At 45.5% G+C, this 23,620-nt stretch overlaps 1 protein-coding gene across 1 annotated transcript in view; it reads right to left on the bottom strand.

Moving 5' to 3' along the window:
• Positions 1–23,620, bottom strand: part of LHX4 (LIM homeobox 4) — a 104,400-nt gene that overhangs the window by 40,567 nt on the left and 40,213 nt on the right. The window contains exon 2 of the mRNA XM_084851281.1: positions 12,109–12,280. Coding sequence (XP_084707407.1) covers positions 12,109–12,280 — 172 coding nt within the window. The remainder of the gene's footprint in view (positions 1–12,108; positions 12,281–23,620) is intronic.

Here is a 23,620-nt window from a genome sequence, read left to right as displayed (position 1 = left end):
AGTCCAGGGGTCCTCCAAATGACCACCCAGAGAGTGACAGGTGATCAGGACAGCAGAAGCAAACTCCACTGTATTCCTGTAGCTATGAAGGTGCTACGGTTTAAGTGAGTTTAAAAGTCACATGCTCAGGCGCATATGCTTTTCCGTCAGGGTTGGCAAACATTTGGGTTACGATTCTAACATATCAGGAATGTAGGATCAGTTGTAAAGCATGGAATGGCAGTTGGAGCAGGGGCAGGGAAGATACATTTGAGTTGTGTGCTTCACAAATGAAGTAAAACACATGGCCGCCTAAAGGGGGCCCCTGTGAGACCATTCGGTCCAAGATGTGAATTACCTAGTTGCACCGCTGACTCCAAGCCTCTGTCAATGTTGCGCTAGTTTGTCTGGCATGGTGCGCCTGCACAACATTAGCTGGGCCCTCCCCTCCTTGGCTATATCACATGGCAGTAGTGGCCTGAAGTGCACAGCCCCTCCAGTGGCCTGTGTGAGTGCTCCTTTCCAATCAAAAAACAGCCATTGGGGTAATGGCCAATGCCAGGAAAATAGGTGTAGAAGTAGAGTGGCTCTCCCTGTCGTGGCATGTCTGAAACAAAACTTCCAAATGCGAAGAGAAAGTAAGAAGTTTGGTCTCTCCACTCCCCCGCCCCGCCCCGGCCCCGCTTGGCTTCTGATGAAGTGTGAAATTAGGTGCCCTTTACAAGTTCTCCCCACTACACAGGAGACGCTTATCCACAAAGAGCTTCCACACTCTCACACAGCGAATATTGGAATGACTTCACCACGTGGGCGGGTCCTGACTGTGCAGATCTTTCGCATGGAATCGGTAGCTTCTTCGCAGTGGGACGCTGCTTCCACGGTCGAAACCTGTATGATCAGGACCAACCCACATGGCCGGGTCACTGAAACATTCCCACTCGCAGATAAGTGACTCCCACATGGCTGGGAGGATGTGTAAATGTGCGGGTTACAGAGACAATATTAGGAGCCAAGGGTTCCCCTGAGCTGGCACCACCTGTGAGCTATGCCAGCCAAGACAGAACACAAGAACAGAGATCTCCCTTGTTAGGCCAGCTTCAGCTGTGGAAGAGTCTGGGGCCTTAAGAGCTACATACACAAAACTATACATCTAACTGATAATTTATTCTCAGCCAGAGTGATGTTATTGATTAACACTGACTGACTGATATTAATCATTATCCAGAAGCCTAAACTGGGTTATTTTAATGCTCAAACTCAGTAGTTCTTGTAGCGTGGTCTGATTACCACCTGTGGCCTCTGGTTCCTGAGATCACCCTGAAAACAATACAGGAATATTGTATTAGATCAATCATTGACGGAAAAGGGGAGGTCTCTTCCACCACAGTTTCCACCAGTTTCCACCACATGCTGAAAAGTAGCCCACTTTGCAGTTAAAATTGAAAAAGGAAAGCAGGTGAGCCTCTTTGGGAGTGCGAGCGGCTGCAGGAGAGACATCAAAGGATGCGCTGCCTGTCTGCACTGCTCTCTCCTGTGACTGAATGGAGCTTTCTTGGATCACAGTAGCAAGAGAACAAGTGCCGCAACTGAGCTTTAACTTGGAAGCCTTTCAAGCCTCCCGTAAGTTTAGACATAAGGCAAGAATCAGTATTATTCCTTGTGGAAAGCCCTTCCATGGGAGGTAGACCTGGCCCCCTCCATGACTACTTTTAAATGGGCCTTAAAGATTTGGATCTGTCACTCCACTTTTAATTGATGCTGGCCTACAGTCTATATCTTACATTTTATGATTTTAGAGGTCAATTATATTTTTATGCCTCTGTTTTAAGTAATTGTGTTATACAGTGAGGCGCAAGGAAGAAAAAGGGTAAACTAACTGTCCTCGGGACACCCACACTTAAGAAATACCGGTATAACTGTGAAGTCAGATATAAAATATTTTAAGAGTCATAGAAACAACAGCTTAATAGTGCTACCATGGTTCTGGAACCCAATGTACATTTTTCTGTTCTGGAGTGCTTCCAGACGAGGCTTTTATGATGCGATCACCCTCTGCTCATTCACAGGATTTTATGGGGAGTCCTCCAGACATCGCTGTCTTCCACTCATCACCGTCCCGTGTTTACCCACCACCCCTTCCGTCTTGTTTCTTACCAAAGAAAATCCGTTATGGAAAAAAAGATGGAAGTGCCACACAACGTCTTCTGATAGGTAGTGCTAGGAGCCCTCCATCTGGGAGCACCACTGGACTGAACTCTGGAGAAAATCAGTGCTGCAGTTTTTCAGTGTGGCTCAACTTCAAGAGGGAAAACCCAGCTATGGAGGTCACCTACCAGCTAGTAGACATCAACAGCACACCTCCTCCACAATTCCCAGAGCAATGGCTTTTAAGTCTTTGCAGGGGAGGGGGTATAAACTGAAGAATGATCATATCTTCAAATCAATGTATTTGTTGTTGTTCAGTCGTTCAGTCGTGTCCGACTCTTCGTGACCCCATGGACCATAGCACGCCAGGCCTTCCTGTCCTGCGCTCTCTCCCGCAGCGTGCTCAAGTTCATATTCATTGCATCCGTGATGCTGTCTAGCCATCTCATCCTCTGCCGTCCCCTTCTCCTTTTGCCTTCAGTCTTTCCCAGCATCAGGTCTTTTCCAGGGAGTTTTCTCTTCGCATTAGGTGGCCAAAATATTTCAGCTTCAGCTTCATTATCTGTCCTTCCAATGAGCACTCAGGGTTGGTTTCCTTGAGGATGGACTGATTTGACCTCCTTGCAGTCCAGGGCACTCGTAAGAGTCTTCTCCAGCACCACAGTTCGAAAGCATCGATTCTTCTGCGCTCAGCCTTCCTTATAGTCCAGCTCTCACTGGACTATAAGGACTATAAATCAATGCATATGTGATGTTTAAAACAACACAGGGGGCAGCCATAGCTCCGCGGCAGAACACATGGTCTGGGTGCCTAATGTGCCAAGTTCTATATCCTTGGTAACTCTAGCTGGAAGGCCTCAGACAGGAAGGCCAGGGAAGACCCCTCTGCCCAAGACCTCTGAGAGCCGTTGTCAGCCAGCGCAAACAGTACTGGGCTAGACAGACCAATAGCCTGACTCAATGTGACAGCCACCCAAAGCAGAAGAGGGAGGGCAGAGGGCTGATCCAGGGCTGATCCCCTGGATCTGATGTGCTGGTATGGCCATGTGTAAGGTAAGCTGTGAAGCCCAAGTTCACACCACGGATGAAGAACCCGCTGGAGCAGCTCTTAAAATCTGCCTGTCTTCTACCTTAGTTCTTGCTGGAACTCCTACATATTCAAAGAGTTAAACACATAATGATTAAGATTATTTTTTCCAGCAACTGGACATTTATATCCTTCCTATATAGCTGAAAATTACCAGGGGGTTTCCCATTCTCCAGTGAAATGTGCTGTGTAATTCAAAAACAACACAGAGCGTAAAGGCTTAATAATGTATTGTAATTCAAAGGCCAGTGTGTTTTTTTACCAACAGAAATAAGTCCTATGAAAGCATCGGTGGAATTCTAACTCAAGAACAAGGTAGGCCCCTATAGATGAGAGGAGGCCATGACTGTCAATCCACCATAACCCAGACCAGTACAATGTGCCACAGGCACAAAACAAGAACTAGAAATACGTGCAGAGCCAATAACTCAAGCACATGGTCTCCCGCACAGTGGACACATTGTCACAAAACACACAGTGTGCATATATGTAGTATATTATCAAGGTTTTATCGTTGCCCTAATTGGCCACCTTGGCCTTCATTAGTGTGTCTTGGCAACCCAGTTTGCATCTACCAACTGTTTTAATTAATGCTCTGTATGATAGCGGAGCAGAGTTGCAGTGTGCTGGTTAGTGCTGAGGAAGTATTTATGAGCCAGGATGTGTCTGAGTGAAATAGAGGAGGAGGGTGCCCCGATAATGGTAGTCGTAGGTAGGAGACAGGATGATATGATGAAACATAGATCTCAGAGTGGCGGAAGACCTGGATGGCTATGTGCCTTGGTCACCCTGATAGATGACCTTCTTTGGGAGAGGGACCAGGGGGTGGGACCCTGTTCATTCCTCTCAGTCTCTTGTCAGCTTTGGATACTGTTGACCATGGTATCCTCCTGGACTGCCTTTCTGAGTGGAGAGTTGGGAGCACCATTTTAAAGTGGTTCAGCCCTTACTTGTGGGGTCGGTTCCAGAGAATAACATTAGGTGACTGTGCCTCGGCCCCCTGGCAGTTGAACTGTGGGGCGCCACGGGGCATGCTTTTGCCCCCAGTGTTATTTAATATCTATATTAAGCCATTGGGAACGGTCAATAGAAGATCTGGGGCAAGATGTCTCCAGTATGATAATGACACCCAGCTCTATTTCTATGTGTATCTGAATCAGGAGAGGCCATGCATGTTCTGAACTGGTGCCTGGATGCAGTTACAACTTGGATGAGCGTAACAAACTGAAGTGGAATCCTGACAAGGCAGAGACTCTATGGGTGGGTGGTTCCCGGGTCTGGGAACTGGGTGTTTGCCTGTTCTGGATGGGATTGCACTCCCTCTGAAGGAGCAGGATTGTAGCCTGGGGGTGCTCCTGGATCCATCCTTGTCACTGGAGACCCAGGTGGCCTTGGTGGCCTGGAGAGCCCAATACCAACTTCAACTGATGAACCAGTTCCTGGCTAGGGATAACCTAGGCACAGGGATCCATGCACAACCTCGTGATTAGATTACTGTAATGTGTTCTATGTGGGGCTGCCCTTGCACCTGGTTTGAAAGCTGCTGCTAGCGCAGAATGCAGCAGGGGGAATGCTCTAGCTATACACATATTACACCTGTGTTAAAAGAACAGCACTGGCTGCCTATTAGCTACCAGGCCATGTTCAAGGTTATGCTGTTGACATTCAAAGCCCTAAACAACTTCTGGCCAGGATCCCTAGCTGACCGCCTTCACCTATACACCAACCCGACCCCTAAGATCGTCGAAGGAGGCCTTATTGGTCGTTCCACTACTGACAGTGACCCAGTTCACACATCACAGTGGCAAATAATTAATTAACCCACAATTTGCCACTGTGACTTGGGAATGGGCTCAGGGTGTTGTCAGGGAATGGCACATAAGTGGGCCTTCTCAGAAGTGGCACCCACCCTCTGGAATACTCTCTCACGTGTGGCCAAAGAGGCAGAAACTGTAGCAAACTTCAAATGTCTCGTGGAAACGCATTTGTTCACTCAGGCTTTCCCTGGCTTGTAATTCAATCTTGACACGGCTCTGTTTTACTGCTTTTGTTGTCATGTTTTAAAGATATTTATTGTTTTATACTGTTTTTATATTGGTTTTTTATTATATTGTATGTGTTTTTATTTAAACTGCTTGGAAATCTTGGGATGTCAAGCAGTATAGAAGCAGCATGCATTCAGGAAGGAAGGAAGGAAGGAAGGAAGGAAGGAAGGAAGGAAGGATTTGTAAAATGGGCATATTTTTCTATCCTGTCTTTAGAAGACAGGCTAAAAAAAAATTCCCCATTTTTCAGATGGGGTACGCTAGGGAAATTTAATGTTCTAAATATTACCATTGTTTTCTCTTAACCTAAACAAGTTAAAGGTTAAATACCAGGACCCCAAGATAATGACAACTAGTCAAGCAGGACCGACCCTTTAAAATAACTAGGTAGGCCAAGCCTGCCCCCACCCCCCGCACTCCGGATGAAACATACATATATGTTTGTTGTATATTTTTCTGCCTGTCCCCATGACTGACAGAGCATCAACTGTCTACCAAACTAGCTGGGTCACTGAGTTACTTGGAGCTGATCCCAGAGAGGCCATGCCCTTGTCCTATGCAACCCGTCTCATGCCTAGATTTCCCTCCACAGAGGCAAAGCAGCTGCAAGGAGCAGATCAGGTTTTCATTAGGAGAAATATTAAGTTAGGGGGGATTTATTTCTAATGCAAAACAGCTTGGGGGGATTGTTATATGGTGGAGGGTGTCTTAGGTTAAGCCACAGGGTGGCTATCTACAGGAGGAATGTTTGCACTTACGCACTAGGATTTTGCCACCAGTTTAACTGTTGGAGTTATGACTCGTAAGCTCCCCTTCCATTTCAGGGTTTGTATTTTACAAGTGCTACTTAAATCTAGCTGTAACAGGGGAGGCTTCAAGGGCTAGCCCCTGGGAAATATTTCAGATGCCTTCTGTTCCTTTTATTTTTATTTTTATTTTTTTTTATTTTGTATTAAAATAACAACAACAACCAGTAAATCTCTATCCCTTTTCCTTTTGGAGACAGGATTCTATCCAATTGCTCAGTAAGAAGTTAAACTTGTTCCTGAATTCCAGTGTTCTGACCAGACACACAACTGACAAGTAATGGAAACAGTTGGTTCCTGCTTCATTTCCTTCCACTGCATGTACTGATTAATTGAAGGAGAAAAGGGGAAGGATTTCTGTATTTGGCCATTAAAAATATATTTTATTACAATTATTGAATACACTAAATAACTTTAATTTAAATGTATTAGACTATTTGTATTTGGGTTTTGCTGATTTGCATTGAATATGTCTGTTTCCCGCCTCCCAGCTGAGCAGAGCAGAGCACAGCAGAGCAGAGCAAGCTGCTCCAGCTGGTCCAGGGACTACAGAAGCAGGCAAGCTCCCAGAGAGCGAGCGACCAGAGCGAGCGGACAGGGGGAGCAAACAGGAGTTGGCCAGGGGAGTTCGGCAGGGGAGGTCAAGGGGGAGGCCCCTAACATTTTTGTTCATTTTTCATTTTATTTTATTTAACTAACTTTTTTCCATTTATTTGTCTTGTAACACACACTTCCACACCAGTGGGACTCTGCTTTTAACCTCTACTGAGTAGAGGAGCAGGCACAGGCTAGTCTAGAACAATCACAAAGCTAGACACAAAAAGGAAAAGAGGCAATGGAAGGACAGGACTCTGCAGTGGTGGTGACCTGCAAGGTGTGTGCAATGTTTGTTTTCTTGCCTGAGAACAACATGGCCTACACCTGCAACAAGTGCAAGTTGATCACACTGCTGGAAGAAAAAGTAAGTGGACTGGAGCAGCGACTGTCGACCCTCCGGGGAATAAGGGAAGACGAAGAGTTCTTGGACAGAATGGGGGAACTACAGCAGCAAAGGGAAGACCAGAAGCTTGAAGAGCAACAGCAAGATGAGGCAGTGGGAAATGCTGAGGTGAAGGAAAATGGAGTAGAGGATACTCCTTGGAAAAGGGTGACAGTTAGGAGAAGAAGAAATAGACGCCACTCTGCACCAGTGGAAGCAGTGGAGCTGTGGAACCGATTCCAGGTACTTGCGGATGAGACTGGAGGACAGCCTGCAGAGGAAGAATCACAGGGGAACCTGCATGAGAGTGAGCAAGAGGCTGAAGGTCAGTCAAACAGAGGCGATGAAACCCAGGCCTACAAGAAGAACAAGAGAAGAGTGATAGTAGTGGGAGACTCCTTGCTGCGTGGGATCGAGACCCAAGTATGTTGCGAAGACCCATGGACTCGCCAGGTATGTTGTCTCCCGGGAGGACGGATTAGAGACGTGACTGAAAGGTTGCCTGCACTCATAAAGCCCACTGACAGGTATCCCTTTCTTCTCATCCATGTGGGAACAAATGATACCGCCAAGCGGAGCTACGGAGAAATCACGTCAGACTTTGAAGCTTTGGGAAGGAAACTCAAGAACTTTGGGGCCCAGATAGTTTTCTCATCCCCCCTTCCAGTAGTTAGAAGAGGGATAGAAAGGGAACGAAAAATACTCCGGGTGAATGACTGGCTACGAAGGTGGTGCCGACGAGAGAGATTTGGATTCTGGGACCACGGGCTATACTTCCTGGAAGATGGGCTGTTGGCAAGGGACGGGTTGCACCTCACAAAGGATGGGAAGAATGTGTTTGGCCACAGCATGAAGAACTTCATCAGGAGGCTTTAAACTGAATCCTACGGGGAAGGGAGATGTAATGTTAGAGGTAACAATGGACGTAGGCGCATGCACTGCAACGGAGAGAACAGCTCTGATAGCACCCAATAATAGTCTTCAGACACATGTAGGAAGAAAGCTAGACTATGAAGCACATGATCTTCGATGTCTATATACTAATGCCCAGAGTATGGAAAACAAACAGAACGAACTTGAACTCTTAATACAGGAGGGAAATTATGACTTGATAGGTATAACTGAGACTTGGTGGGATGACTCTCATTACTGGAATACAGCAATTAAAGGATATAACTTGTTCAAAAAGAACAGGAGGAACAGAAAGGGAGGTGGGGTTGCACTGTATGTGAAAAATACATATCTCTGCACAGAAATACTGGAAGATGAGCTTGGTAGCCCCATCGAGAGCATCTGGATCAAAATAAATGGAGCAAAGAATACAAGGAACCTTGTGGTCAGAGTCCACTACCGGTCATCCAATCAAGGAGAAGATGAGGATGAAACTTTTGAAAAGCAAATAGCCAACGTTTTAAGGAAGCATGATGTAGTAGTAATGGGGGACTTCAATTTCCCCGATATTTGTTGGGAGACAAATTCTGCAAAACATGGCCTCTCCAAGAAATTCCTGACTTGTGTTGCAGATAACTTCCTCCTGTAGAAAGTGGAGGAAGGAACTAGAGGATCGGCTATCCTTGACTTGATCCTAACCAAGAGAGATGATTTAGTGGATAAAGTAGCAGTTACAGGAACTCTGGGGGAAAGCGACCATGTTGTACTTGAGTTCTTGGTTCTAAGGGAAGCAAAAGCCGAGTGTAGTCAAACGCATACCTTGGATTTTAGGAAAGCTGACTTTAATAAACTCAGAACAATGATCAGTAAGGTCCCATGGCAAGCGACGCTAACGAGAAAAGGAGTCCAAGATGGGTGGGAGCTTTTAAAAAAGGAAATTCTCAAGGCACAATTACAAACAATTCCAACAAGAAGAAAAGGTGGAAGACAACAGAAGAAGCCAATGTGGCTTCACAAAAAGCTTAGGGATTACCTGAAAACAAAAAAGGACACATATAGGAAGTGGAAAGAAGGCCAAGTAACAAAGGAAGAGTACAGGCAGGTAGCACAGAATTGCAGGGTTGGTGTCAGGAAGGCTAAAGCTGAGAACGAGCTGAGGTTAGCAAGGGATGCTAAAAACTACAAAAAGGCTTTCTTCAGCTACGTGCATAGTAAAAGGCAGAGGAAAGAAATGGTGGTTCAGCTATTAAATAAGGGTGGCAAAATGATAACAGATGACAAAGAAAAGGCAGAGGTGCTCAATTCCTACTTTGGCTCAGTCTTCTCCCCAAAGAGGGTCTATGATCCCCCTGGCAAAGGCGAAGTACAGGCTGAAGGGGCAGGATTGCAGCTTGAAATCGATAGGCCAAGATCGATAGGTCAAGGAACACCTAATTACTTTGAATGAGTTCAAATCACCAGGGCCAGATGAACTGCATCCTAGAGTAATAAAGGAACTGGCAGAAGAACTCTCAGAACTGCTGTCTATTCTCTTTGAGAAATCATGGAGGACGGGGGAAGTGCCAGATGACTGGAGGAGGGCTAATGTTGTCCCTCTCTTCAAAAAGGGTAAAAAGGAGGAACCTGGGAACTACAGACCAGTCAGTCTGACATCAATCCAGGGGAAAATTCTGGAGCAGATGATAAAGCAATCCATCTGGAAGCACCTTGAAAACAATGCAGTGATTACTTGAAGCCAACATGGATTTGTCAAGAACAAATCCTTCCAGACAAATCTGATCTCATTTTTTGATCAAGTAACCTCCCTTGTGGACCGCGGGAATGCTGTAGACATCATATACCTCGACTTCAGCAAAGCTTTTGACAAAGTGCCCCATGATATCCTGATGAGCAAACTAGCTCAAAGTCGGCTAGATGAAACAACGATCCGGTGGATCCACAGTTGGCTACAGAATCGGACTCAAAGAGTGCTTCTCAATGGGACCTTCTCCAACTGGGGGGAGGTAACGAGTGGGGTACTGCAGGGCTCAGTCCTGGGCCCAGTGCTCTTCAACATTTTTATTAATGACTTGGAGGAGGAGGTGCAGGGAATGCTGATCAAATTTGCAGATGACACAAAATTGGGCGGGATAGCTAATACTTTGGAAGACAGAAACAAAATTCAAAGTGATCTGGATAGTCTAGAGCGCTGGGCAGAAAACAACAGAATGACATTTAATAGGGATAAATGCCAAGTTCTGCACCTAGGAAAAAGAAACCAAATGCACAGTTACAAAATGGGGGATATGTGGCTCAACAACACTACAAGCGAGAAGGATCTTGGAATTGTTGTCGATCACAAGCTGAATATGAGCCAACAATGTGATGTGGCTGCAAAAAAGGCAAATGCTATTTGGGGCTGCATTAATAGAAACATAGCTTCCAAATCCCAGGAAGTACTAGTTCCCCTCTACTCAGCAGTGGTTAGGCCTCATCTGGAGTACTGTGTCCAGTTCTGGGCACCAAACTTTAAGAAGGATGCAGACAAACTGGAGAGAGTTCAGAGGAGGGCAGCAAAGATGATCAGGGGACTGGAAACAAAGCCCTATGAAGAGAGACTGAAAGAATTGGGCATGTTTAGCCTTGAGAAGAGAAGACTGAGGGGAGATATGATAGCGCTCTTCAAGTACTCAAAAGGTTGTCACAGAGCGGAAGGCCAGGATCTCTTCTCAATCATCCCAGAGTGCAGGATACGGAATAATGGGCTCAAGTGACAGGAAGCCAGATTCTGGCTGAACATCAGGAAAAACGTCCTGACTGTTAGAGCAATACGACAATGGAACCAATGACCTAGGGAGGTGGTGGGCTCTCCCACACTGGAGGCGTTCAAGACGAGGCTGGACAGCCATCTGTCAGGGATGCTCTGACTTGGATTCCTGCATTGAGCAGGGGGTTGGACTTGATGGCCTTGTAGGCCCCTTCCAACCCTACTATTCTATGATTCTATGAATTATAATGGGCTCTGCCCAGTATATCCTTATAGCATTTCTACACCAGACTAAAACCCCACAACTTTCCATTTTAAATGCAGCATCACGATGGGCTCCCTTTACACGCACTTCCTTTCCCCCGCTTTCCGCCCTTACCTGCATTGTTCTACATGTTTCATTATACAGACACTAGGCAGCACTGTGGTCTAGATCCTCTTATTGTGAGATTTCCTCTTTTCACAAGGAAACTCAACATGCTGTAATTTGATAGCTCATTATCTCCTATCTTTTAAAAAAATGGGATAAAGGTCATTTAGTGTGGGAGATGCCCTGGAGGTTGACAACATCATGTAAATGACCTGCAATCTCAATCGCAGAATAAAAGCCCCATGTGGAGAAGCCCTTAGTCTTTCTTCCAAGTCCCCCCTCCTTCGGTAGCCTTGGAAGATCAGGCTGAAGTTCCAAGCATCCCAGGAGAACCTATTTTAAACAGGCAGAACAGGGCTATGGGACCCTGACAGTGCAATTCTATATGTGTCTGCTCAGAAGTAAGCCATTCAGTTCAGTGGGACTGTCAAGTTCGATTCTGCTCAGTTCCTCATTTTTCTAGCATTCTGTCCCATTTCTGCATGAGTTTGCAATTTTTTTAAAAGTCCGTATGAGCATTCATATGTATTTTTGTGCACATTTCTCCCAATACATGCATTTTTGAATGCACTGTATGCATTTTTGCAAGCAATTTCCCTTCATGTACTGCATTTCTGTGCACCCTTTCCCATAATATACGCATTTTGTTGCAGTTTTTGATTTGTGAACTGCATCACAAACTTCAGAAAAGTGCAGACATCGCTGTATACCTGCATTCCGACTTCTGTGTAGGTTTGGGAAGTGCATATTTCCCAGACAAATTTCCCATCCCTACCAGAAGGCCCTTATTAAGTACACTGCCTTCCCGCCTCCTCCATATCAGGGCAGGAAAGTAGGGAATAGCTGGAGGTATGGCATATTCATAGCTGGGAGTATTGGATGGGTGGAAGTAGCACAGATGTGGAATAGCCACCGCACTACACTATCTTCTCAATCATTCCAAGAGAAAACGACATGCTCAAGGATCAGCAACAGCGACACTGGTCAGGAAATACTCTGTGGCTAATTGGAGGCCCAGCAAGCCCTCCAACACCATCATGGAAAGCTTTTCTGCACCTACTTGAAGAAGTCTTCTTTGCAATAGACGCTCCCAGCTCTGGAGAAGCAGCGGTCTGCCAGCTGCATTTGGCAATCTGCACACTTGAGGCAAGAGCCGTGCCAGTGCCGGTCGAGGACTTTCAGGATGAACTTATCCAGGATGTGCTGGTTGCAGCCGGCGCACTGGGGGATCTCTGGTGGTGGAAGAAAGAGAACAACGTCAGCCCCCAGAACAAAGCCCGCTGCAGAGCAAGAAAAGGCTGCCAGGATCAAGCAGTTCTGACTGAGATGGGTAAATGATACAAACTGGTCTCTGGCTTAAAATATGCAGAGGGGGTGCACTGGCACTGTGGTTCAGCCCAAAGCCCAGGGTGCAAGAAGCGATGCTCCTCCAACAGGCATGTGAGATTGCTCTCCTGTTGATGCAGCATTACCCTGTCTGGGCTGCACCATCAGCACAAACTTTGTGATTTCTGCTGGCTTGCCATGGGACAAGCATGGAACAGCACAGGAGATCAGGACTGAGGGATACAGGTGAGAGGTCACATGTTGAAATAGCATCCTGGATGTGGGGGACAAGCATTTACTTACTGATTGATTGATTGATTGATTGTATTTTTATCCCACTCCTCAGCCCAAAAAGGCTCCCAGAGCAGCTTACAATCAGTGAACAAAGAAGACCATCCCTGCCCGCAGGCTTACAGGTTAAAAAAGACACAATACACGAGGAATAGGCCTGTGTGCAGGGAGGTTTTGTTTTTGTTTTTCATGGGGGAACATTCAAACAGACACCCACCTGAATTACAGTCCAGAAATAGCCTTCCCACTCTAGAACATAAGAGGAGCCATGCTGGATCAGACCAAGTGTCCATCTAGTCCAGCATTCTGTTCACACAGGGGCCAACCAGCTGTCGACCGGGAACCCACAAGCAGGGCATGAGCACAACAGCACCCTCCCGCCCATGTTCCCCAGCAACTGGTGCACATAGGCTCACTGCCTCTGGTACTGGAGGGAGAATGTAGCCATCAAGACTAATAGCCATTGATAGGCTTTTCCTCCAGGAATTTGTCCAACCACCTTTTAAAGCCATCCAAATTGGTGGCCATTATTACATCCTGTGGTAGCGAGTTCCATAGTTTAACTATGCACTGTGGGAAAAAGTCCTTCCTTTTCTCTGTCCTGAATCTCCCACCAATTAGCTCCATGGGATGACCCTGGGTTCTAGAGTTTTGAGAGAGGGAGAAAAATGTCTCCCTATCCACATTCTCCACACCATGCATAATTTTGTAGACCTCCATCATGTCTCCTGCCACCCTCCTTTTTTCCAAGCTAAACAATCCCAGCTGTTGTAACCTACTCTCATAGGGGAGATGCTCCAGCCCCTGGATCATTGTAGTTGCCCTTTCCTGCACTTTTTCCAGCTCTACGATATCTTTTTTTAGGTATGGTGACCAGAGCTGTACACACTCTGTTTTGTTGAATGTGTAAACTGGCTGTTGATTCAGTTATCTGAGTATAAGACTCTTCTTGGGCCCTTGTCAGGAAGCAGCTAGACATAAAGCACAAGAGGGGGGCAAAGAGAATGGGGGATACATGCAAAGGGAGGGGATTTAACCTGATTAAACCTTCCCACCCACCTTGGTGCTATTTGCCCATGGGGGAAACATACAGATACTCATATGGCAGGGATGGGGAACAGGTGGCCCTCCAGATATTGTTGGACCAACTCCCATCATTCCTCACCATTGGCTGTGTTGGCAAGGGCAGATGGGAACTGGAGTTCAAAAACATCTGGAGCGCCATACGTTACCTGTATTTGCTGTATGTTGTATGCATATTACCTGTATTTTCCCTGCAGGGCAAATAGCATGGGAGTGGGGTAGATTTTAATTGGGAAAATGGTGCAAGGAGAAAGGTTCAAACCCTCTTATTTGATGCCTTGGTCCAGACCCTATGTGGCCCACCCCGCAGCTGCAATTACATTTTAAGCCGCCACCACCACTGGAGATTCTGATTGGAGACCTCCTGCATTGCTTCTCATTTAGTCCTGAGCTGGTGTTACATTCCGACGGAAGACAACTCAGAAGCTTATTTGCTCTTGCACAGAAACCACAGTACTCAAAGACAGCACTTTGCTCATTTTGCGTACTATAAAGGTTCGGTGGCGACTTGACCGAGTTTCTTGCATTTTTTAAAACACTTACCCAGTGTTTTAAAAAATCCAGCCTCGGTCCTAGATTGATTTATTCAGCCTCACCCAATTGCACACGTTCTGTTACTGACTTATTCATACAATTGCAGCTCCTCAAAAATAATGTTAAGACATTGTAGTTGTAAAGAACTGCTTGAACTGGGAATGGGGTATAGTTGCGGGCTGGGAGAGCAAGAATTCTGCAGCTAGAAAGCCCATATTCTGCCATCTGAATTGTATTGGTTAAAAAAAATGAATTGGTAATTTTGCAATCAAACCCTTTGGGTTAGAAACTTGAATAAGGGCTGTAGTCCTATGTACTGGTGCAGCTCATAAAAATGGAAGAGCAGAACAGGCATGTCAGGGCAAATGGACGAAAAGTGAAGGAGAAGAACGGGATGCACTAAGCAGACTGCTCCCGCCTGTCTAGTTTCTGATCCTTTAGCAACAAATGACCATCTGATCTCTCCCCCTCTCCATATGAAAATCCATATTACATACAAAATCCAAAAGAGAGGTATCACTGAAGTTGGATTCACTCATTTTCTTACAACTTGAAACCATTTTTCTCTACATTACAGGTGAAACAGTGGGCAAACATTTTACAAACTCTTGATTAAAATGGGCCAGATAAAATTCCTCCAGACCAGGATAAGATGCAACCCAAAGGCCATCAGTTGGCCATCCCTGTTCTACACTAAAGCCTATACACTCCTTGCTCCCTGTTGCAATAATAAAAATACTAATAGTAATAATAATAATAATAATATGCAGATTCTTAAACCCTCTAAAGTAAAAGCTGCATGAAAAAAGCAGGTAGAAAGGCACCCCACTTAAAAGGGGGCAAGACTTGTTAAAACAGAAAAAATATGTGTCTTTGAAGGCATTGTCATGCTTTATGGATGCTGGCATGGCAGCTCTTAATTCATTGGCTTCCTATTTTTGTCAATGCCACATCTCCAGTGTCTGCTCTCCAGAAGACCGACTCTTCCTCCCTCTCCAAGCTCCCATCACCATGCGGATTCTTCTGCTTAGGAGAACATCCAGCTCTAGTAAATATACCAGCAGCCAGCTTCTAAAATCCTTTCCAAACTCATTGACATTCCAAACTCACACAACACAACAACCCATGCTCAAGGCTGAATAAGGGTTGAGTGTGGGTTGTTGTTGAACCATGGCTTGTTGTGTTGGGAGAATCCAGCCGCACTAACACATCATGGTTTGTTAGCCACAAACAACCCACAGTTCACAACCCAACAACAAACCATGGGTTTTCCTCATCGGTTGTTCATGGTTAACAAACCATGGTTTGTTAGCACAGCTGGGTTCACAAAACACAACAACAACCCAAACTCAACCCATACTTAACCTTGAGTATGAGTTGCCATGTTGTGTGAACACAGTCAATGCCTTTTCAAAGCCTTCCCATTTAGACCCATGTCACCTCTTTTGAGAAGGGCAGCCGTCTTTTTTCCCCTGTTCCTGCAACTTTGACACAAAGCGTGAAACACACACATTTAGTAGGTGAAGCTTTTACTGCCATTCTTTTCATGCCAGGGAAAGCTTCACCTGCTAAATCTCAGTATGTCTGGCTGCTATAACTCAAAGGTACAGGAACCAGGGCCACTAGCAATATGCTTTTATAACACATTGAAAGGTGCTCTGAAACGGGGGCCACTTACACTTCGCCAAGAAAGAGGAAAGGCATCACCAAAAAGGACGGAAGGGAACATAGATCTGCATGTGCTAATTTGTGTCTGATTGCAAATGTAGACATAATTGCTGCATTTTAAATAGAATTACAATACAGATCACCATAGCAGGGAAGACTGTGGCCAGGTGACTTGGGTGCCTGCTCAGGTGCTAACCGTTAATGGGCACCTTCAAGGCCTCCTTGCGCTCCCTTCTTAGGGTTATGTCTCTTTAAACCAGACTTGGGCTGGAGAGCCCTTCAAGTAGAGGACTAACCTCTGTAAAGTAGGACATATGGCTACCCTTTGCTGTAACAAACTCAGAAAACAGATGGCCTTGGTATACAAAAAGTTAAGTGCCAGAATGACTAGAACGGGCTGGCTGAGACCTAAGTTCAGGCCTAGTCCAAGAGCCCATGATAGTTTTGCCTGCTTGATAAGGTACATATTTTCCAACCACTGTGTCAGGGTTCCCCTTATGACCTGGACCCCCTGAGCAACTCCTTAAGGATCTCCAGCCTCCTTAACAGTCCCACCTTCCTTCTTTTGAACTTCCCCTTCCCAATAATGTGGGGTTTAGGCTGTAGACATGGGGTGACTGACATACCAGACACCTGGGGTTTAACACAATAGTTCACTGGTAAATTTAAAACAAGCAAATAACAACGGAAGATATTTACACAATAGAGCTGAGTGATACAAAAGGCATTAGAGAAAATAAAAGTTGTAAAACCCAAGTTCCTTTACCCTACCTGTCCTAAGACTCCTCTAAGCTGTTTCTTCCTGTTGTGTTCTTCTGACTCTGCTGTCACTACTCTGGTCTTTCTGACTGTTTTTATGCCCCCCTCCCCCAAAACTGAAAGTACTATTTTAAACCTAAAGAAATTAAACTTAACCGGGGAAATGAAAATGAAACTTAACTGGGGAAATGAAACTACTCCTCTCAGAGATACCACCTTCCAACAAAAAACTCAGGCCTCTAAGCCTGATTGTTTTTATTTCCTTGCCTCTGTAGGCCTTGAACCTTCACACACTGCAACAGCTGGGCTTTTGTACATGTGTACAAAAATGTGAGGCTTATTTAGCAACCTCTGGATGTGTAGGCTAGAGAGTACCCCAAAAGTACTGTTGATGTATGCCATAAATATTCATGATTGAAATCTGTGCCATTTTGTTTGGAAATACATCCTGGCACATAAAATACAAAATCCAACACAATTTGATTCCTACTTATCTGAATCAGATGCCCGGAAAGTGTCCTCCCCTGCCCTGCCCCAGCTTTCTGCTTATGTCATCAGATGCATGAGTGAAACTAACCCTAGCTTGTGTGGAAGTGCACCCTAAGATATAGAGCTTGATGTTATTTTAGGAGAGCTTCTCCCAGTCAGATATCCTTTTCACATAAAAGGGCCTTTTGTCACCTCATAAGTGAAATGATGTAAGCCTGCCTATGCCATTTTGACACCCAAAAAGAAGGAGTGACAGTCTTCTAACTGACCTTTCCCAAATCAGATGCCCTCAAAGCCCAAACCATTGCCAATATCTTCAGCTTACATCATAAGGTCAAAATCAGGACCATTTTTTTTATATTTGTGTAACATCACTTGTAAAATTGATATTGAGAGCCAGTGTGGTGTAGTGGCAAGAGTGTTGGACTAGGAGCTGGGAGATCCGGGTTCTAGTCCCCACTCGGCCATGGAAGCTCACTGGGTGACTTTGGGCCAGTCACACACTCTCAGCCCAACCCACCTCACAGGGTTGTTGTTGTGAGGATAAAAGGGAGAGGAGGAGGAGGATAATGTAAGCCGCCTTGGGTTCCTTGCAAGAGGAAAAAAGGCAGGGCATAAATGCAATAAATAAATAAATATGGTTTTAGGGAACCCCTCTCCAGTCACATACAACTTTCATATAAAAGGCATTTTTACTTGAGTAATTATGAAGATTGCTGGCACAATTTTGGGAAATATCTTTCACAGCATTGGAAGCCTTTATCACAGAAGACCCTTCCTCTTAAAACACCTGCTGGCTGCTTTTTTTTTAAACGGTGAAGTCAATGAAATATTACGAAGAGATTTGGCAAACTTTTTTTTTACTCATTATTGTAACATACAGACAATTTATTTAGTAAACCTAACATGTTCTATCCACTGTATAGTAAATCCTACTCAGTGACTATCCAAATGCATTTATTCAGGTATGCATCACAGGTTTTTCATGGCAATAAGCCAAGACAGCTGCCAAAATGGAGTCTCATTTCTTCATGCTAAAGAAACGATCTGTTATATAATATCTTGAACAAGCACACAAGAACTTCACTTCATCTTGTTCTACACATCAGGTTTGCATGCATTGTTTCCATTCATCCTCACTCCCAAGATTACACGGCTCCACCCCATGGTACTCGCCTTGCTCCGCAGAACTATGACGCCTTCTAGTGCCAGCTCTTTGAAGAGGAATGCTCTCAAGTGATCGTGTGCTTTGCTTCTCACAGACCAGCAGGACAGAAGTCATTTTGCATCAACAAATTTCCCAACTGTTTCATTTTGGAGGGGTAAATTGGTGGATGATTCATAGTTGCACTGTTCAGACTCCACAGGCTGTGATGGACGTGCGTGGAGGAAGTGAACGACCGTGGCCCCTTTGATTGCTGCCATGGCCCCACCTTCCTTGGGCTTCTACGTTTTTAAGAATGCCATCAAGCCTGAGTTCATTCACCGATTATGGGCAGTATCCAACGTGATGCTCTGCTTACACCTCTGATGTAGCACTAGAGCAAGTGACCTCTAGCTCCAATGCCAATGCTGTGTGCTGGTGTTACGGGTTTTGCTGAAAAATCCAGCGCCACCATATGCTACTGCTGTTGCTCTAGAGGAGGCCTATGCTTGTGCTACATCAATGGCATAAGCTGAGTGACAGCACTGGATGGTTTTGCATTCAAATTTCTCCAGACAGACCTACCCCTTCTTGTATCCAGTGAGGCCAACACTTTCTGAGCCTCTTCATTCCTTAAGATAGCAAAGCTTATCCTGAAAATAAGAAAATTCTATAATGCGTGCCTATTCAGTCAGAGGTAAGTCCTAGGGACTTGCTCCCAGATAAGGGTGTATAATATTGTTGCCTAAAGAGAAGGAATGGCTGTGCAGAATAACAAGCTCATAACTTTAATGATTTTAGTTGTAAAATACAGAAGTGGAAAACAATGCCTAATGGGCACCATATCACTTTATTATCTTACACGGAAGTTTCAGCTTTCATGATGGTATGACAAAATCTTTATATACCATTCAGTCAATAAAGGCACATAAGGCAGTGCATTGTATTACTGCCAAAACAAAACACTTTCCTACATATTTTAGATATCCACAGGTAATTCTGGAAAGCATGCTGTACTCGGTGTTATCTTTAGCTGCCTACAGAAGCTCTTCTTGTTCAAGCCCATGTTTTCGAAATTGAACTAACTGAAGTTTGCTCCAACAGAAAGTTCTGCCTTTCCCCCAAACATGGACAAAATCTGTCCATCACAGGCTTTCTATTATTCTTCTCATCAACAATACTCTCACAATATGAACAATCAATGAAAATTATGAACCAGTGGCAATATAATGAAAGTAGGAATCGAAAACATTCCATGAATAGGCACATGGAAAGATGCTGTTACGGAGAACACCAGAAGATAGTTGAAACTGAGGACACCATCCCTTTTGAGTTGCAGCAGGAATTGCACAGTTTGCTTCTTTGTGCGTCAACAACAAATATTAACAAAACACTAGATGACCCTCTAGGATCAGTACAGTATCTACACTTTTTGAGATGCTTTGGGGGCAGGGGGTGGAAGGGCTCTGTATAAATTAAAATATCTCTCAAATTGTTATAAACAGATACAGATAGGATTGCCAACTTTTTTATTTGGGTGGGGCAAAGCCAGGAAAAGCCAGGGCATAATAATTCCAGATAAGATGGAGGTGATTAGTGGTCCTGCCTGGCAGAATCAGTCATTTGGCTGGCTTTTTTTTTAACCACAATACTGGTTACTGGTTACTTGACAGAACACAATTTTACTAGTCAGACCAGTAAAATACTGGGTTGGTTGTTGACTCTGTCTATATATAAAATGCCTGTCTGCAGGCAGAATGGATTATACAGATGTGGATAGCTGTGTGTTCATCTCCATTTCTATCCGCCTATAGTTCCAAATAATGGAACGTGTTGTAAAACTCTGCCAGGAGAGATTACCCAGTAAAAGCAATGCACATAAATTCTGATAACCATGCCTGAAAGAAGATTGATTTCTGAAGGAGCAAACTGCAGAGCAGGTATGGAGTAATATTGCAAGAGATGTTTATGCATCAGACTGTTCCTCTGGTTTTTGTTTTGGTTTGTTTTTTGCTATCCTCTTGGGTAGCTCTGGGGTGGCAGGAGACCGACTCACAGTAAATATCCAGGATTTGTTGCCTTTTTATGCCACTACAAATCCTTTGGATGGCCAGGAAAGGCTTCTCAGAAGCAAGAGCGATGGAAGCTTTTGTATTGAAATCCAAATGAAACAGCCAAGCTGATTGGCTTATTTATTGCGGAGCACCTCAAGCGAGCTGAAGGTGGAACGTCAGACTCATTGTTGCCCCACTGTGCCTAGGCAGCCAATTCTGTTGGCAGAATGTGCAAATTTTTGCAGCGCATGAAAAATACGTTTGACCAAAGATGACAATGGGACAAAAAGAAATGGATGTGTACATCCCAAGAAATGATACCTATTTCATACCAACTTCAGCTCTTTAACGCAACTGTCTCCAGCCCCAAATGCACAGGCACTGGCCATTAGGAACTGGGGCTTTTCCAAAAGCATGTAAAGAATACCATAGAATCTCCGAATGATCGACAGAGCTCATCCAACTCCATAGTCCTTATAAATGAATACACTTCGGCTCCAAATTGTCCTGCCTTTCCCCCGGCCACCTCTTCCACCAAACCCATTTTTCTGCTCTCAGATTTATTTTCAGTTGCAAGGCTCAACCCCCAACACATGAGAGGCAACACTGGAGAGAGAGAGAGAGAGAGAGAGAGAGAGAGAGAGGGGAGGGAGGGAGGGAGGGAGGGAGCGCTCCTGAACGCTTGCAATGCAAATATAAAACCTGCACTGGCCAGAATGTTCATTTTCACTGCGCAACCAGATGACTGGCTGTCAAGCTGTGCACTGGCCAGGCCGCATTGCCAAATTCTGCCAAAGGGGGGAATCACTAGGTTTCAGATGATCCAGTGGGAATCTCTCTGTTCCTTGTCCAGCAGCTGCAATATGGCAACACACGCATACTTCCCAGTTCAGCAGTATAGCTGAGAAGGTGTGCAAAGCAGATTTCAATATCACTGAGGGAAGGGAGGAGCCTGGCGCTGTGCCCTCATGCAGGGAGAACCGCGCTTTAAAAGGGAGCATTTGCTACATAAGGCCTCCAGTATCTGTAAGCCACCATGTTGCCCAGAACATTCTAATCAGATGGTACCAACTTTTAAATGTGGGATGTATAAGTTCATACATCATAGACTACACTACTTAGTCATTTGGCCATTGACAAAGAAAGCGGATGCATGGCTAAGCAAAGTCAGCTACGAAAGCAGGCCACACTCCATCTGCCTGGGTGAGGCCCAACAGTGAAAGTTTTTTGTTTTGTTTTGAATGTGGAAGAAAAAACTCTTGTAATGGGTGTTACTACCCTATTTCTGTGAACAGGACTCTGTGGTTTGCCTCAAGGCAGCCTGCCACAACCTTCCAGATATTTTGGACTACAAATTGCATCATCCCTGACCATTGCCCATTCTGGCTGGGTCTGATGGAAGTTGTAATCCAAAACATCTGGAGGCCCCAGGCTGAGGATGGCTGCCTTAAAGCAATACCTAGCTAGCGTCTTGGACTTGACAAAGGAGTCTTAGTAGTCCAAGATATTCCGGTGATGTGTTTTCATGGGAGCTAATGGTTAGATGATTGCTTCTTGACAGAGCTGGCGCTATCATGAGGCAGGGTGAGGTGCCCGCATCAGGCAGCAGAGCTGCCCTGCCACCTTCAACAGGTGCTCTGGAGCACCCTGCCAGCTGCTCTCCTGCCATGGCATTTGCCAAAGCGAGAGAGTGGCTGGCGGGACTATCTGGAACAGCTGCCCATCCTCTTTTCCCTCATCGTGCGCCTTCACCTTTGCCACCACCTTGTCAGCCCTATGGACTGCCGAGCAGCTGGAAGAAGCAGCCACAGGGCGCTTGTGAGGCCCAGGCGAGCTCTTGGGAGATCCAACTGGCTGAGTTCTTATGAGAGCCCCGCAGCCAGAAGAGGCGATGTGGCAGCAAAGGTATTTTTATTTTCATTTTTTATTTACAATTTGTGTGTACCGCTCCATATCTAAAACAGATTTTGGAGTGGTGAACAGGTAAGGGGAAGGAGGGGCATGATGTGGGGGCGGGGGAAGGAATGTGATACAGCTGCCCACGTTCCCTGCCACCTTGGGCAGCAAGAGGTCTTGGGATGGGGCTGCTTCTTGATACAGAGAAATGGGTCTGGAAGACTACAAGGTGGTTGGGGAAGATGAGTCATCTCTATTCTCCCTTCTCTAGCCAGTGGGAGAGGGCTGGCCTCTCCCTGGAGATCTGACATAGGACAGGGGATTTGGCTGTCTGTTGGAGTATTTCCAGCCATGCTTCCACCAGGGACAGCCCAAGACATCTTGTTGCCCGAGGCAAAGAACAAGATGTCACCCCTCCATTCCATTTACAGAAGCGGACAGTTGAACCTTACCTCGACACGGGTGATGGGGTGGGGTCCTCCACCCCACCAGAGGACAGTGGGGTCGTTCGGGGGTTGCAAGGCAGGAGGTGTGGCACACACAGCTGTGTCCTCCAAGAGAGGTGAATGGCTCAGGAGGAATGGTTGGGGGGCTGCCAGCACTGCCCCCCAGTATCTGCAACCTGAGGCTGTTGCCTCACTCTGCCTAATGGCAGAGCCAGGCCTGGCTTCCACCTATGCCCAGCCTGTATATTTGTAAATAATTCAAATATCTTAAAGGGACATAAGCCTCCAGTGACCTCCTTCTGAAGAAAACCAAACTTGGATAAGCCCTGAGCCCCTGAAGCTGCTCACCACTCCAAGCAGGGACAACATAACAATATGACAGCATTTCCATGTCTATTTCCATCTGTCATGCTATTAATGTTAAGATCTGATCTCGAAGATAAAGTGGAAGAAAGGCATTTATAGCACAAATGCGCATTCTAGCCAAATAGCTTTTACATGCACATTACAAAGTCAATTGAGCCTAATGTTTATTTTATGCATTTGTTGCATTTTTATCCCACCCTTCCTCCATGGAATTCAGAATGTACATGGTTCCCTCTCCCATTTTGTCTTACAACAACCCTGCCAGCAGGGTTAGGTTGGGAGAGAATGTCCGGCTCAAGGAGCTTCATGGCTGATTTGAAACTGGTTCACTCTGGTCTAAGCATTACATTTCCTTGTCCTGTACTTTGAGCTAGCTGGCAAGAAGCAGACCCAAGAGGCTGCAAGGGTGTGTTGCTGCTTTTGTGGCACTGACAAGATTTAAAAACAAAGACGAGTCCTGCTGAACAGCCCATGTGCCCTAAAATCTGTTTCCAACAATGGCCAGTCAGATGGCTC

The sequence above is a fragment of the Heloderma suspectum genome, chromosome 4 (genome assembly GCF_057233095.1).
Source record: "Heloderma suspectum isolate Gila_16-S chromosome 4, 16-S_ref, whole genome shotgun sequence".
Taxonomy (NCBI): domain Eukaryota; kingdom Metazoa; phylum Chordata; class Lepidosauria; order Squamata; family Helodermatidae; genus Heloderma; species Heloderma suspectum.
This window is presented reverse-complemented; position numbering and strand designations above follow the sequence as displayed.